Here is a 14,684-nt window from a genome sequence, read left to right as displayed (position 1 = left end):
AATGTTACCAGTTTTGCAGTTTAATAGTATATATTTTAATCTAGCTATTATTTTTGTTAAGGATAAATTTACTGTGATTTATTTATCTTTGATTCTTAATCAAAAGGGAAAATGACAGGCTTTGTTATGGCATATGATTGTTGTTATTGAATATTACATCAAAATTTTATCGTTTAAATGTAAGCTAAGGATGTCCAATTTTTCCACTTCCATATCCAAATATTTTTATGAGGTAAATTTTCATTTAACTCATTCACAGCTAGCCAAGTACAGATGATTATATGGTATCTATTAATGAAGAATGATGATCTATAAAGATAAAAACAAAATTAAATTATTATATGTTGCCACCATTCTTTTAAAATAACTATTAAGTTTATGCCAATAAACCATGTGTTATTGTTGAGAGAAAACATATTTTCTGCGTTAATAGTTGGATGATAATATGCATCCTGCTACCACTTCTGTTTTATTGACACTAAGTGAAAGGAAAAATTTACTCTAGTGCAGGATTGGCAGTGAAAGAGTTAATAATATTTGGTCTTACAGAACTTAATTATTAATAATTAATTAATTAAAAAGTATTGTAAATCGTAAAATAATTTTTTAGCCAAAACATTACTTTAAATGGCAAAATTAGGTGGATGTTAATAGAAGTATCAAAAGAGTTTTATTGTAAGATTAAATAAATACTTTGAAATATTGAATTGTTGTTCTTTATCAAATTAAATTTTAAAAAATTATATTTGGGACAAAGATTCAATATATAATTTTCTCTTGCATTTTTATGATTATTTAATATTTATATTTGTAATTAAAGCATTCAATTTTTTAATGATTTTGTTTTAAGTGTATAAAAAAGATTGTAATCTGTTTATTTAAATTATGTATTAGGTATTTATTCTGAGAGTCATAAATTAATAATTCCTCTTTCTGATCAATTCAAAACAATGTTATCTAACAGTACAAACAATTTTATGTTATTTATTTCCAAAAATATACATTTCAAAAATACATTTCAAATATACAAAAATATACATTTCCAAAAATTTTATAAAAGGAAAAATATAAGATAATGTTGAAAATTATTGATTGGCTTTTCTTTAAAAAAAAAATGTTTGAATCAAGGTAAGTCTTTTTGTCAGAATTTCGTTTATTTTAGATTTAATGATTACAGCACGATTCATATTCAGATATTTAAAAATTTTGTATCTAGAATCATTTTCATGCAATTTAAGATTTGCGCATCAGTTATATATCTCAATTCATGTTCACATTATAATGTGCATTCCTGCACTTTAAAAATCAGGCATCATGATTTTTTATTAGAACGTTTATAATATTCTAAAGGAGACTTTCTACATACTTTTTTCTCTCTCTAATTTTAGGTATTTTTTTATTTATTTAAAATGCATTTAGTTTGTTACATTTTTAAATTTATATTTTCAGCTATCGGTTTTTAACCAAACTTATCCATGTTAAATATGTTGAATGATAAGTTCTAATTTATACTTATCTAATTTTAGCCCTGATGTTAATTTTGAAGAGTTAGCGAGGTGCACTGATGATTTTAATGGAGCTCAATGCAAAGCAGTTTGTGTGGAGGCTGTAAGTTTGTTAAAATATTTCTCTAAGTTCCTATTGTGGTTATACTCATAAATTTACATTATTTATTTCAATGTTTAACCAACTCTGATTTAGTTTGGTTAATTATTTTGTTTTTACTATGGTTAATTATTTTGTTTGTATGTAAAAATGATATAACAGTTAAAAATTAGTAAATGAGCTGTTATGGGCATATGTACATGTAATTTTCTTAGCATTATATTAATTTAAATCTGCTATTCCATTATTTCTTCAAAAATAATAATTTGCAATTAAGTTATGCCTTAAAGAAGATTTAGGTACAAAAATTCATCTCAACAACAACATGAATTACATGTTTCCTTTAGGTTTTCTCTAACTAGTATTTTTACAACAAATACTTAAAAACTGAAATGTATGCAGTGTTCTCCCTAAATGTTTTTCGAAGGGCATCCCATGTTCACCATCCTTTTGATCCCTATTAATGTGCCCTATTTGTAAAAATAAGCCGCCATCCCTTAAGAACAATGCTTTTTATTATATTTTTTCAGGAAAACGTTTTATTGAACATCTGTTTTAATGAAAAGTCCATTTCTGATTTATTCAGTTATTGATAATTATTTAATCTTTAATTTCATTCCATCATTTTTGTTTCTAATGTTCAGTTATATAGTTAAAATTCAGCCCCAGAGATATTCACATCTTTTATTTGGGTGGTATATTTATAAGTTTTTTAGTGATTAGATTTCACCAATATCAGTGGGTGAAAAGGTTTAGTGCTCAGAAAAACGAAAGTGTGAATCATAGAAAATTTCTGGCAATTAGGGTGATTAGAATTAACATGACGGAGCAAAGAGACTGCAAAATGTTTACGATAAGCAGAGGTGGAAAAATTAACAGATTATATGGAACTAGCTACAAGAACACCTAAAAAAAGGTAAATTAAAATTAATTTCCGCATCTAAAGTAAATTGAATGTCGGGGATTACCCGAGTTGACAAGAGAAAGTAACTCTTGAAGAGCTATATAGTAGGGCCGGGATAGCCTGGTTGGTAGGGCACTGGGCCCATGTCCAAGAAGTCGTGGGTTCGATCCCCGCGTAGTAAATGGTGATGTATGCATGTTAAATCTATCGACTCTCAAAGTCCTCCATGTTCCCATAACAAATCATACCTCTGAGGGTACTACTGATCCAGCAGTTTCCTTGTCTTCTGGATTGGTTCAAAATTATAAGGCTACGGAGTTGAACATTAGTAGTCGTAAGCCCAAAAACTGGGTCAACTGTTCAATGGCGGATATAAAAAAAAATAATAGGAACATATCATAAACATAGCTTTAAACAATTAATAGCACATTCGTGAAAAGAGAAATAACATCAAGGAGAGCATAGTTTTGTTAGAGGGGAAGAGATGTGCTGGAAGGGAAATAAAATCATGGGAATTTTTAATAGTATATATATTGTTGGAAGTTAGAGTGAAATGATATGTGTTAAACAGTGAGCAAGATAATAGCACGGGATGGAAGTTTGAGACAACAGGTCTAAAAGCAAGTTAAGGCTAGTGAATTTGAAGAAGAGCATAGAAGCAAGCACAATCTGAAATAGAAGGAATAACATTTAGTGTAGTCTGAAAGAGGTCAAGTACTTTTTATTTTATTCTTAATAGCAGTAGAATGAGAAGAGGTAGGTTCAGATATTAAATTGTGTAAGGTTCATAGGCTAGTACAGTGGTTCCCAACCTTTTGTGGACCATCGCCCCCCTATTGGGGTTGGCTGACACATATCGCCCTTTCTCTTTTTGCTCAATTCATTGTTGTTTGTGAGCAACCAAACACGGAAAATATGCTAAGTTATTTGATTTTAATTTAAATTGTAATGCAAATAAGGAGGCACATTTATCCTATCATTTTTATTAATTAAAAAAAATTGTGCATCTTTTTTTTTTTTTCAATAAGAAATGATATTTAAAATGGAATAATCAAAACAAAAGTACATTTTTTTTTAAAATTCATATTTTAATGTAATCAAGAGAAAGTTAAAACGTTAACAACTAAAATTTGAGAAAAAAATGAAGTGTGAGAAAGTACATTTTCACCACTTCAATGACTGCCCTGTGCTTGGTGTATTTCAAGTTAAAGCTTGAATGTCAGATTTTATTAGGATAATATTTATATTATAATATTATCTTTATATTAGATCTTAAATAAGATTATCTTAATTAAGATTATGCTCGATAATATTTATCGAGCATAATCTTAATTTATTAAGATAAATTAAGATTATGCTCGTCAGATTTAAATGAGGGTCTCCTTTGAAGCAAATGTCCAACCTATCTCTTTGCTTTGTGAGCAGCTGGAAGACAGAACTAAATCCTCTCTCCACTAAATATGTTGATGGGAACGAGATGAGAAGTGGCTCAGTTTGTTTCCTCAATTGTGGATAAGTGTCCATAAACTTTATCCAAACTAACTCGTAACCGTATTTTTTAAAGACGACTTTAGCCTCACAGTCATACTTCAAAACTAAAACCTCAGTCTACAAAGAGGAAGTGAGCTTATCCACAACTTCAAAAGAGAAAGGATCGAAAATTCAATCCGGAATTTCTAATTTCATCAAATCTTTAAATCTTGATTCCATAACTGATCAAGGTAATCAGTAAAAATTAAGATTTTATTTTCGAGAATCTCGATGTCTGCCATTGAACACTTTTTAAAAGTTGGAAATTACATTAGCTCTTTGCGATCAATGTTTGACTTGTAGATATCAAACTTGGCGATGAATGAAGATATGATTCCCTTATCCTTGATAATGTTCATTTTATTTCCTTGAAGTTTAACGTTGATTTCCTTCATTTTTTTCAAAACTATCAGTGAGGTACGCAGTTTCCAACTTGCGTTGCTTCAAACTCTCACTTAAAACAGGATCAGTGGTGTCGAGAAACTCAGTAACCGAATCCAGCAATTCGAAGAAACGGCTCAGTTTCCTTTTGAAAGCCATCTCACAGCGGTATGTAGGAGCAGGAGTTCGAAATCTTCATCATTTTCATGGCAAAGTTCTCGGAACAAACGGTTATTAGGAGAATTAGCTTCTATTTTACTAATGCCAGAAATAACTAATTTTTCGCCGCCAAAAGTTGACGATGAATGACATAAAGAATGGTGAGATAACTTCCGGTACTTCTTTTTTAAGGTGACCCAGAAACCCAGTATGACAACCAGACATGGTTGGAGCACTATCTGGTTGCACAAACACTTACATTTGTGAGGGGAATTTCGTTTTCCTCAAAATAATCTTTGACCAATTCAAAAATCGACAATCCTTTTATATCTGTGTTCAAAGTTCTTGTAAACAACATTTCCTCGTTAATCTCCTTACTCTCATTTATGAATCTCACTTAAGCTAAAATAACTTTGTTATCTATCACAGTTGATTCATCAATCTGTAACGCAAATTTACCTTCTTTCAAAAATTTGATGAGTTTTGATTCAACGTTGGCGGCCATCTCGTCAATACGCCTGGAAACAGTATTATTGCTCAGAGGAACAGAGTGGCTTATCAAATTTCCGCCTGCGATACCAAAATGTATGATGAAAACGATCCTGCACTTGATTTTTTTTTTTTAATTTTTAACTATCATAATTCTTTGTCTACGCCAGAACCATAAGTTTCATACATATTTTCAATTTCAATCTCAAATAGCTTTTGTTATTAATATTATTAGCAATTTTTATCTTTTGAATATACGTCGCCCTCTGATCACCCCCCTAAGGATAATCGCCCCCTTTAAAAGCTCTATCGCCCCCTTTGGGGCGATCGCCCCCAGGTTGGGAACCACTGGGCTGGTATATCCTCATCATGATTATAGTAATTAGATTTGTTGAGAATAAGTCCACCCTCTTTTACCTGCTTTGGTAATGAAAATTTCAAAATGAGAATTGAGTTCATGAATAACTTGTTTTTAAGAGTAGGTGAGATTAGATTTATTTAAGTGTTTATTTGAAGAAATAGTGTTCGAAATTAAGTCTCAGGGAGAATAAATTTGACCAGAAGAAAATTTATTCGCTCAAATGTTGATTCTAATGAGGCAATAATAGTTAAAAATTTGGAACTAGCTGCAAAATTTAAGCCTAAATTAAAGACTCCTTGTGTCTTACTAAAATTAGATTACCAAAAGAATTATGGGTAATGGTTTGACATTCGGGTGCAATTGTTCATTAACTGAAATCAGATTATTCAATTTTACTTAAGCCTAGTTTTGTTTTTCCCAAGTACTATACTGAGGAAAAGGATTGGCAAGGGTTAAATGCATGTTGAAAAGCTCTCTCAATATCAAATAAACGTTTACAAATATGTTGAATAATAGCACATAGAAAAGCCGATTCGCACCTGTTAACAATCCTATCAACACGATAAGAGTTATTAATGCTACATTTGATTTGAGCAAAATTAGGAACGACTAATGATAGGAATAAAAACAAAAATTCCTAATGATAAAGAAAACACGATCGTTATTCTGACATTAATCTAATAACAATTTCTACTGCTATTTCTAAATTTTCAGTTCCCATTAATAATGCACCATTAAAATCAACATTTAAGCGAGTAAATTTTCTTCTGGTCAAATTGATACTCTCTGACATTTAATTTGAACACCTCTTCTTCAAAGAAACACTTTCTAATTGTTCTGTGATGTTCACTAGCCTCAACTTGCTTTTAGACCTATAGTCTGGAATATTGATACGGATGCTATAAACTTGCTCGCTATTTAGCATGTATCATCTCACCTCTGACTTCCAGCAATACTGTTAAAAATTCCCATGATTTTGTTTCTCAACTAGCATAGCTTTCCCCTTTCAATAAAACTATGCTTTTTTATATTTATCTTTTCACTATTGTTTCATTTCTTGTGCTATTGATTGTTTAAGAACTATGTTTGCAATAATTAATTTTACTACTATATTATTGAAATTGAAGATATTATATCCCTTGTCAATTCCTGTATTCAGCAAACTTTTTAATTCAGTAATTCTGAATTACTCAACTTTTTAATTCAGTTAACTAATTCCTATAAACAAATTGAGGTTTATTTTAGCCAAGGGCAATCCCATATCTCTCATTGTGATAGATTCATGCATTATTTTGATGATACATTTGTCTTCATAGGTAGTGATATTGCTTTTCAAGAGTTGCTTTTTGTTGTCATCTCAATTGACCCAGTCATTCAATATACTTTTTTTTTTTTTAATGTTCCTGTAATTAAATACTCTGATCATTTTTTCAACATTAAACATCTGTAAACATTTTGCTGGTTCTTTACCCCCTCATGTAAGTTCATCCTGATTTTCAGAAAAATATCTGCATTTCATTCTTTTGTTTTCCACCTTTGTGCCTATTTCTGAACTTAACTTTCTATGCTCACTTGCTGCTAACAATGAATTTAACTCTTTTATAGTTGATTCAGCTCATGCTAAACTCATTAGAACCAAATATCCCTCTTATCCTTGCAGAGAACTTGCTACTTTACCGGGGGTGTTTTTTTCTTCCATTTTTAGGCCTGTTAACAAAATTTAATTTAAGTCTCTTAAAGATCCTATCAGTTTTGATAATCCCTAATGCATTCACCACATTCCTTGGCTACTTCCTGCTATCATATCTTCCTGTTATCAAGAATACGAAAAATTGTCAATTGCTGCACATTGTTCGAATCTTGGGCATAAATTCAATTCAGACAATGCCAAAATTATTTCCAATGCAGTCATTTTGATGCCCTGGGATCATGTTTATTCATATGGATTCTGATTCCTTTGTTAACGTCATTAATTCCTCACCACATGTTCATAGCTTGTAGAAATGCATTTTACCTTGAGTTTTTAATAAAGTAATATATATACTGCTTACTAGTATTCGTTTTTTTGCTGCAAGCATTTAAAACTTATGTAATAGTATTGATGGATGCTAAATTAAATTATTATTAAAGACTGTTACACTGCATGAATCTACAACTTTTATAAAGTACAAAGTTGTTTTAAGAAATATGAAAACCTAAGTGATTAATAAAGATATGAAATTAATTACTTTCTTTTTATCGCTTATCATTAAAATGGTTATTTTTGTTTAGGGTATGATTGCTTTAAGAAGGGGTGCAACTGTTGTTACTCATGAAGATTTTATGGATGCTATTCTAGAAGTGCAAGCCAAGAAGAAGGCAAACCTGAACTATTATGCATAACTTTTTCTCATTCTTAAACTGTTTATAGGAAGTTGCATTATTTATAAATTAAAGTCTCATTGTTTCTTAACTTTCAAATAAAAGATGTTATTTTAAGTGTTTATAAATCATGTCTATGAGTCAATGTACTAACCAGGAATTTTACTTCATTGGTTTTTAAACCATCTTGTTAGTGTCTGATTTCAAATTTATGCAATTATAATTATACTGTGTAGTTTTTACTATTTGAATCTTCACTATTTGAGTTTTTGATACTTACAAATTGGTGAGAAATAAATCAGTTTAGCTTGTAAATAGCGCACAACGCTTACAAAAAATTACTACAATCGAACCTTGTTAACGCAAAATCAGCGGGTCTATCATAATTATTTCATGTTAACAGAATTTCGTTTTATCCCATACATATAGCTGCCCATTCTACTGGATTTTCCAAGTTTTTCCAGGTCTACTGGTTTAATTAAAAGTCTCCTAGTTTTTGTACATTTTAGAAAATTCCCTAAAAGTGAGTAAGTCTCCTAAAAAAATCCCTATTGAAGCGAATTTTTGTACGGATTATTGCGTGCTTGAATATCTTATAAGTATTACTAACACATAATGATGCAAAACTGATTTATAGAAATCAGTTCAAAACTTTTTTTGTTCTAAAATGTTCAGTTTATTTTTATTCAGAACTCTCTTTTTAAATTAAAAAAAAATATGTTAATTATCTTTGATGAATTAAATACCTATTAACATTCGAAATTATGAGTATACATAATACATAACATTTCAAGTATGTTTAATGTCAATCATAACTGAAAAATATTACAATTTATCTATTTTGAAGACTATGAAAATCCCGATGCGTAGACAAATTAGACATTATGCAACAATTTACTGGATTTTTTCCTATCCATCTTGGCAGCAACATGAGAACAATTTATTTTGTACTATTAATACATGTAATGTACTATATTAATGTATACAAACAATTCTATTATGAACTAAACAAATTAAAATGAGCTTTAAAGTTATAACTACTTTATTTAACTATTTTATTTGCCCATCTGTTACTCCTAACAGATGGGCAAATAAATCCCTTTATTTTTATTCAGAACTCTCTTTTTAAATTAATTTTTAAAAAATCTTTTAACTATCTTTGATGAATTAAATTCATATTATTCGAAATTATGCTCAAACATAATACATAAAATTTCAAGTATGTTTAATGTCAATCATAACTGGAAAATATTGCAGTTTCTCTATTTTGACTATAAAAAAATTCCTTATGTGTAAAATATTAATTCAGTACATTCAATAATTATCATTAAAATTTATATTATTTCATAAAATCAACTGTTTTTTTTCCCGTATCTATTTTGGCAGCTATGATTATTTTAATTATGGATCCTTAAATGAGCGACCTACTTAACAGCGAAATTCGATTCGACCAGCCATCGGTGGTATTCGAGCTCTCTATCACCTGAGCCACCACGTCTCTCATTTCTGTTTTTTAAGTGTTTTCAAAATAAAGAACTTTATTATTGGTTTATACGTTCACGATAAAATTAATTAGACTTTATTTATGAAGTCTGAGTTCCGTCGAAAGAAAGTTGATTTTTAGGCACCGGTAGTTGAGAAAAAAAAAAAATATATATATATATATATAGGAACAGCGGAGGTATTATATGTAACTAAACTACGAAAGCCAGCTATGGCTATGGACTTCACGGGTCAAAGTTATTCAAATTGCTTGCTCTAGTCCTTTTACAATTATACTTGTAAACTATCACTAAATGTAAACACTGCTGGAATCTTGCTGGCATCGCAATAAGCAGTCTTGCTTTTAAAGGCTGGCAAGTGACTGCTTTCTGACATCATCCAAACTTTGTAGATAAAAAGCAAAGTTACCCTAGTTGACGGTATTATATTTTCGAGACTATATTAAATAGCAGGGCTCGAAAAAACTCAGAAATTTTACCCGTCCCAGAGGACGGCACGTCCAACAATGTACCAGTCCTCCTTTGATAATAAAAATATAATTTTCTCTCATTTATTACAAACATTTATATAAATTGCGCAATGAATTAGTAGTTACTAGGATTACAAATATTAGAATTACAATATACAGTAATAAAAGAAATACTATGTTACTAGTAGTAACCTAGTATTTCTTTTATGAAATAATTTAAATGACAAAGGTCAATTTATCCGAGAGTAATGCATTTTTTAAATGAATCAAATATGACGTTTGCCAGTTCCACAATCAAACCAATGATTTACAGAGGTTTCTGCACAGAAATCTGAAAGGGGTTTTCCATTTAGGTAGATGTTCATAATTGCGTTTAACGCTCCTTGTTTANATGTTCATAATTGCGTTTAACGCTTCTTGTTTAAGACCAGTACGTAATGTGTTTTTTTGTAAGTTCATTGCTGAAAACCCCCTTTCAACCGCTGCAGTACTCCCAGACAGAGAAAACATCAATTCCACCATGCTCAGTATGCTGCTGTATTTCTAGATTAGAGGGTCATTTTAGAAGTGAGGCGCTAGACTCTAGTACGATAATAAAAACTGAAAATGTCGGATCGCGGACGTCGGATTTGAAAAATTCGTTGTCCGCGGAGAATTTTTGACCGCCGAGGACGGGCAGTTTTTCGAGCCCTGTTAAATAGCATAGCTACGAGAGTTTCAAATCTTAGTAACACAAAATATAAAAACTTTTTCTTTTAACCGTAGTTTCTATTGCCATTAAAAGTGTTCTGTATATATATATATATATATATATTCATTAATAAATTTCAATTACTAGGATTATTTGATCTATAAATATTTCTCGATTTTAAGCCGCAGCATTATACACAATCGAGTTATTTTGCATACACTTGTTATCTTTATTTGCAAATTGCATTTAAGATTTTTGTAAACAAAAATGAGAAAGCGAAAAAGTTTTTTGGTGCTATAATATGAGATCAAAGTGTATGGAATTTATATATTTACAATAAATAAAATATTCTACTAATTTATATATTTACTGTAAATAAAATTGTATATTGCTTACCTAATTATCTTAAAATTGCCAAGAACATGTTCTATTCTAGAATACTCATTTCAAAAATAATCTAATTGTCATAGCATCGCTTTGCATTCAGAGGTCTCCCTGAAAATAAGAAAGGGCACTAATCTTGGTAATTATATCTAGTTAGATTAGTGCCCTTCAAATCATTTAAAAATACACAAATAAATAGGAGAAATAATATATTAACTAAGTCAAAAATATTTTGCAGTATGGCAATCTCAAATTTCTGGTTTCTGCTACTGCAATTGCTATTCTTAAAATAAAAAAAGAGCATTTTTTCTACTGAATAAAAAGGAGACAACATTTTTACAAAAATAGTGTATTTACCTCGATGAAAGGGGAAGACATTCTTTTAAAATCACTTTGAGAACGCTGTTACATCACATGTTAAGAGATTATTTAATAAATATATGCTAACAGTGGTGTTCGTTTGATCCCCGTAACTCTGAATGTGTATTTTAATGGTTGCCTTGTTTAATATTATCCAAGCATTAATATGAAAGATAAAAAAAATTTCGTTGATTTGCGATCTTCTTTTTTTAAAATATAAGAATGATACTTCTTCAAATTCACCGTTTCTGAGGTTTCGTCTTTTCTGAAATGTTTTTGAACTCATTGCATAGGTTACACAGTAAATTCATCTCCACATTAAATAATTAGAATTTTTTTTTCTCTTTTGCATTCTGCTTGGTTTTTTTTCACTTCAGTTTAATTTACCTTAAGAACTTAATATTAAAAGTTATTTTTTCTCTTTTTTTTCTTCTTTTGTTTGGCACAGTATAATCACATTTGATACTTATGAAACTCTAAATTCAATCCATCAAGTTCCAAATCTGTCGAATCATTTAATAAAATATGTTATAATACAACGCTCATGTTCTAGAGCGGAGCAGAGTTGGCCGTTGATTACAGTAATCGAATACAACTGTAATTGATTACAGATAATTACAGCTATGTAATCAATTACTTGTAATCACGATTACAAGTAATCAATTACTTGTAATCGTGATTACAACTTTCAAAAAATTTTGATTACAGCTGTAATCATGATACAATTTTGATTACAGTAATCAATCACTTGTAATCACGATTACAAGTAATCAATTACTTGTAATCGTGATTACAACTTTCAAAAAATTTTGATTACAGCTGTCAAATTGAAAACAATTTTGATTACAGTAATCAATTACTTGTAATCACGATTACAAGTAATCAATTACTTGTAATCGTGATTACAACTTTCAAAAAATTTTGATTACAGCTGTAATCATGATTACAATTTTGATTACAGTAATCAATTACTTGTAATCATGATTACAAGTAATTGCGATTACAAGTAATCACAACAAAAACGATTACAAGTAATTATGATTACAAGTAATCAAAATATATGATTACATGTAATCATGATTACATGTAATTTGATTACATGTAATTGTGATTACTTGTAATCAAACTATACGATTACAAGTTATTACGATTGTATACTATAGTCAAATTTTTTATGTAAGTATTCATGTGTTTACATATTTTTATGTACATAGAATGTACGCACGCATGAACGTACAATTTGCGATTCCTATACATACAATGTATGCACAAACGTTGTTTGTACGTACAATATTCATAATTATATTGTAATATACTTAATGCAATGCGCATATGCTTAGTACATATAATTATGCATTTATGATACATGTACGCATGTATGTTAGTTTGTACAAAAAGGCAATGTTTTGTATCTTTGTATACATAGACGTTGTATGTATGAACGTATATGAAAATAATGTTTATGCGTTTGCATGCTTTTATGTACTTAAGTACACATATTGTATACATTTACGATAATAGCGAGTATATACAATGTACGTATGTATATAAAATTATACGTATTTACGTACAATATGTAAGAATGTTATTTAAAGGTGCAATATATGCACATAGTTGCGTAAATAAAATGCGTACATGTATACATGCATATTTATATGTACATCGATATATGTGCACGCAAAATATGTACAACTTACGTATGTACTTGTATAACTACATACTTTGTTAATACTTATGCGCATGTAATGCATGGAAGTACAAAAAAATAGTTATATGCACAATGTACGCATGTACATACAACGTATACATGTACATAATTACAAGTAATGTGCAAATACATGCGTACATTTAAATATATGTAATTACCAGAGCCCGGAAGTTCAGGCAAAATGCCATAAATGCCCTTTTCTGCCTTTTTTAAATGTTTTCTACTGAAAATGCCTTTTTCTTTCCTTTTGTTCATAAATGCCTATTTCTGTCAAATTTAAAATTTTTCTGCAAAGCTTTTTGTGCTTTTGACCGAACATAAACGCAAAATGAAGAAATTTTGAAGTACAGAAATGGTTGACTGTCATCCGACGTATCGTAATGCATTTATAGAGATTAGGACTTATTCCTTTGGTCTTATTAATATTTCCTCTCCGTCTCTTCGTGGCGTCACCTTCGTCGTGGCGTCAGAAAACGTGGCGTCACCTTCGCCTGATGCGCTTTGCAAGGAGAGAGAGAAAGGGAGTGAAAAGATTGGAGTTATTTTTACTTACAGTCAATAGGAGTTATTTTTACTTACAACCAATAGAATTTATTCTTACTTACGGCCCATATAGCCTACACCATCGAATAACTCGTATGCTCTCTTATCTACAAAACGAATTCACCAAGCTAGTTGAGCACATTGTAACAGGAGCACGAAAAAGTTTTCTAGTACTAGTTATTTCAAAAATGCCTAAAGTAAAAGCCTGCAAAGAAAAAAACTGGACAGTTTTGTGAAAGAGTTTGGGTCGGATGTGTTTTCTACTGATGGGAGCATTCTATTTTGTAAGGCATGCTAGAAGTCAGTAAATTTTGAGAAGTATTTTATATCTCGGCACTTGGAGACATCTCAGCATAAAACAGCAAAAGATAAAAAAGCTGAGAAAACACCGACTCTGATTCCCACCTGTTTTCAATTATCTTCTCGCAAATCGGAATTTGCAATGTATTTATGCAGATCATTTGTAGATGCCGGCATTCCGCTGTGGAAACTTGAAAATAAAAGCACACGAGCTTTTTTGCAAAAATATACGAATCAAAGTGTGCCCTGTGAATCAACTTTAAGGAAAACTTATTTAGATGACTGTTACACCGAAATTCTTAAAACTATTCAAAATGAAATCGGAACGAAAAACATATGGCTATCTATAGATGAAACGACAGATGTAACTGGACGATATGTTGCGAATGTTATTGTTGGTGTTATGGAGCAATTTGAAAAACATAAAATCTTTTTGTTGACATCTGAACAGTTGCAAAAGACTGACAGTACTACAATTGCACAGTTGTTCACTAATGCACTGGCTTTACTTTGGCCAAATGGTACTGAGCATGAAAGAGTGCTATTATTTCTTACAGATGCAGCCTCCTACATGAAAAAAGCTGGAAATGCCTTAAAATTTGTTTTTCCTAATATGATCCATCTAACGTGCCTTGCTCATGCATTGCACACGATAGCAGAGGAAGTAAGAGGTCTCTATCCTGAGGTAGACTCACTTGTTTCTAGTGTGAAAAAAGTATTTATGAAAGCCCCTTCAAGAGTTAAAGTGCTCAAAGAAATTGCACCAGACATTCAATTACCTCCTAAACCGATCCTTACGAGATGGGGAACATGGATTTCAGCAGTCTCATACTACTGCACAAATTTTGAGGAAGTTACTCGAGTCCTTACCAGCTTTTCGGATGAAGAGGCAATATCCATAAGAAAAAGTAAAAATCTGCTTAGCAGTTCTAAAAT

At 30.4% G+C, this 14,684-nt stretch overlaps 1 protein-coding gene across 2 annotated transcripts in view; it reads left to right on the top strand.

The window, feature by feature from the left end:
* LOC107456332 (26S proteasome regulatory subunit Rpt5) overlaps positions 1 to 7,918 on the top strand; it is a 31,627-nt gene extending 23,709 nt beyond the window's left edge. For both annotated transcript variants that reach the window (XM_043054678.2, XM_071183116.1), the window contains exons 12-13: positions 1,527 to 1,608; positions 7,701 to 7,918. In XM_043054678.2, coding sequence (XP_042910612.1) covers positions 1,527 to 1,608; positions 7,701 to 7,811 — 193 coding nt within the window. In that variant the 3' untranslated portion in view covers positions 7,812 to 7,918. The remainder of the gene's footprint in view (positions 1 to 1,526; positions 1,609 to 7,700) is intronic.
* Positions 7,919 to 14,684: the final 6,766 nt, after the last annotated feature.

This window comes from Parasteatoda tepidariorum, chromosome 7 (assembly GCF_043381705.1).
Source record: "Parasteatoda tepidariorum isolate YZ-2023 chromosome 7, CAS_Ptep_4.0, whole genome shotgun sequence".
Classification (NCBI taxonomy): Eukaryota; Metazoa; Arthropoda; class Arachnida; order Araneae; family Theridiidae; genus Parasteatoda; species Parasteatoda tepidariorum.
Note: the sequence above shows the minus strand (reverse complement) of the source record. Positions and strands in the feature narration are given on the sequence as shown.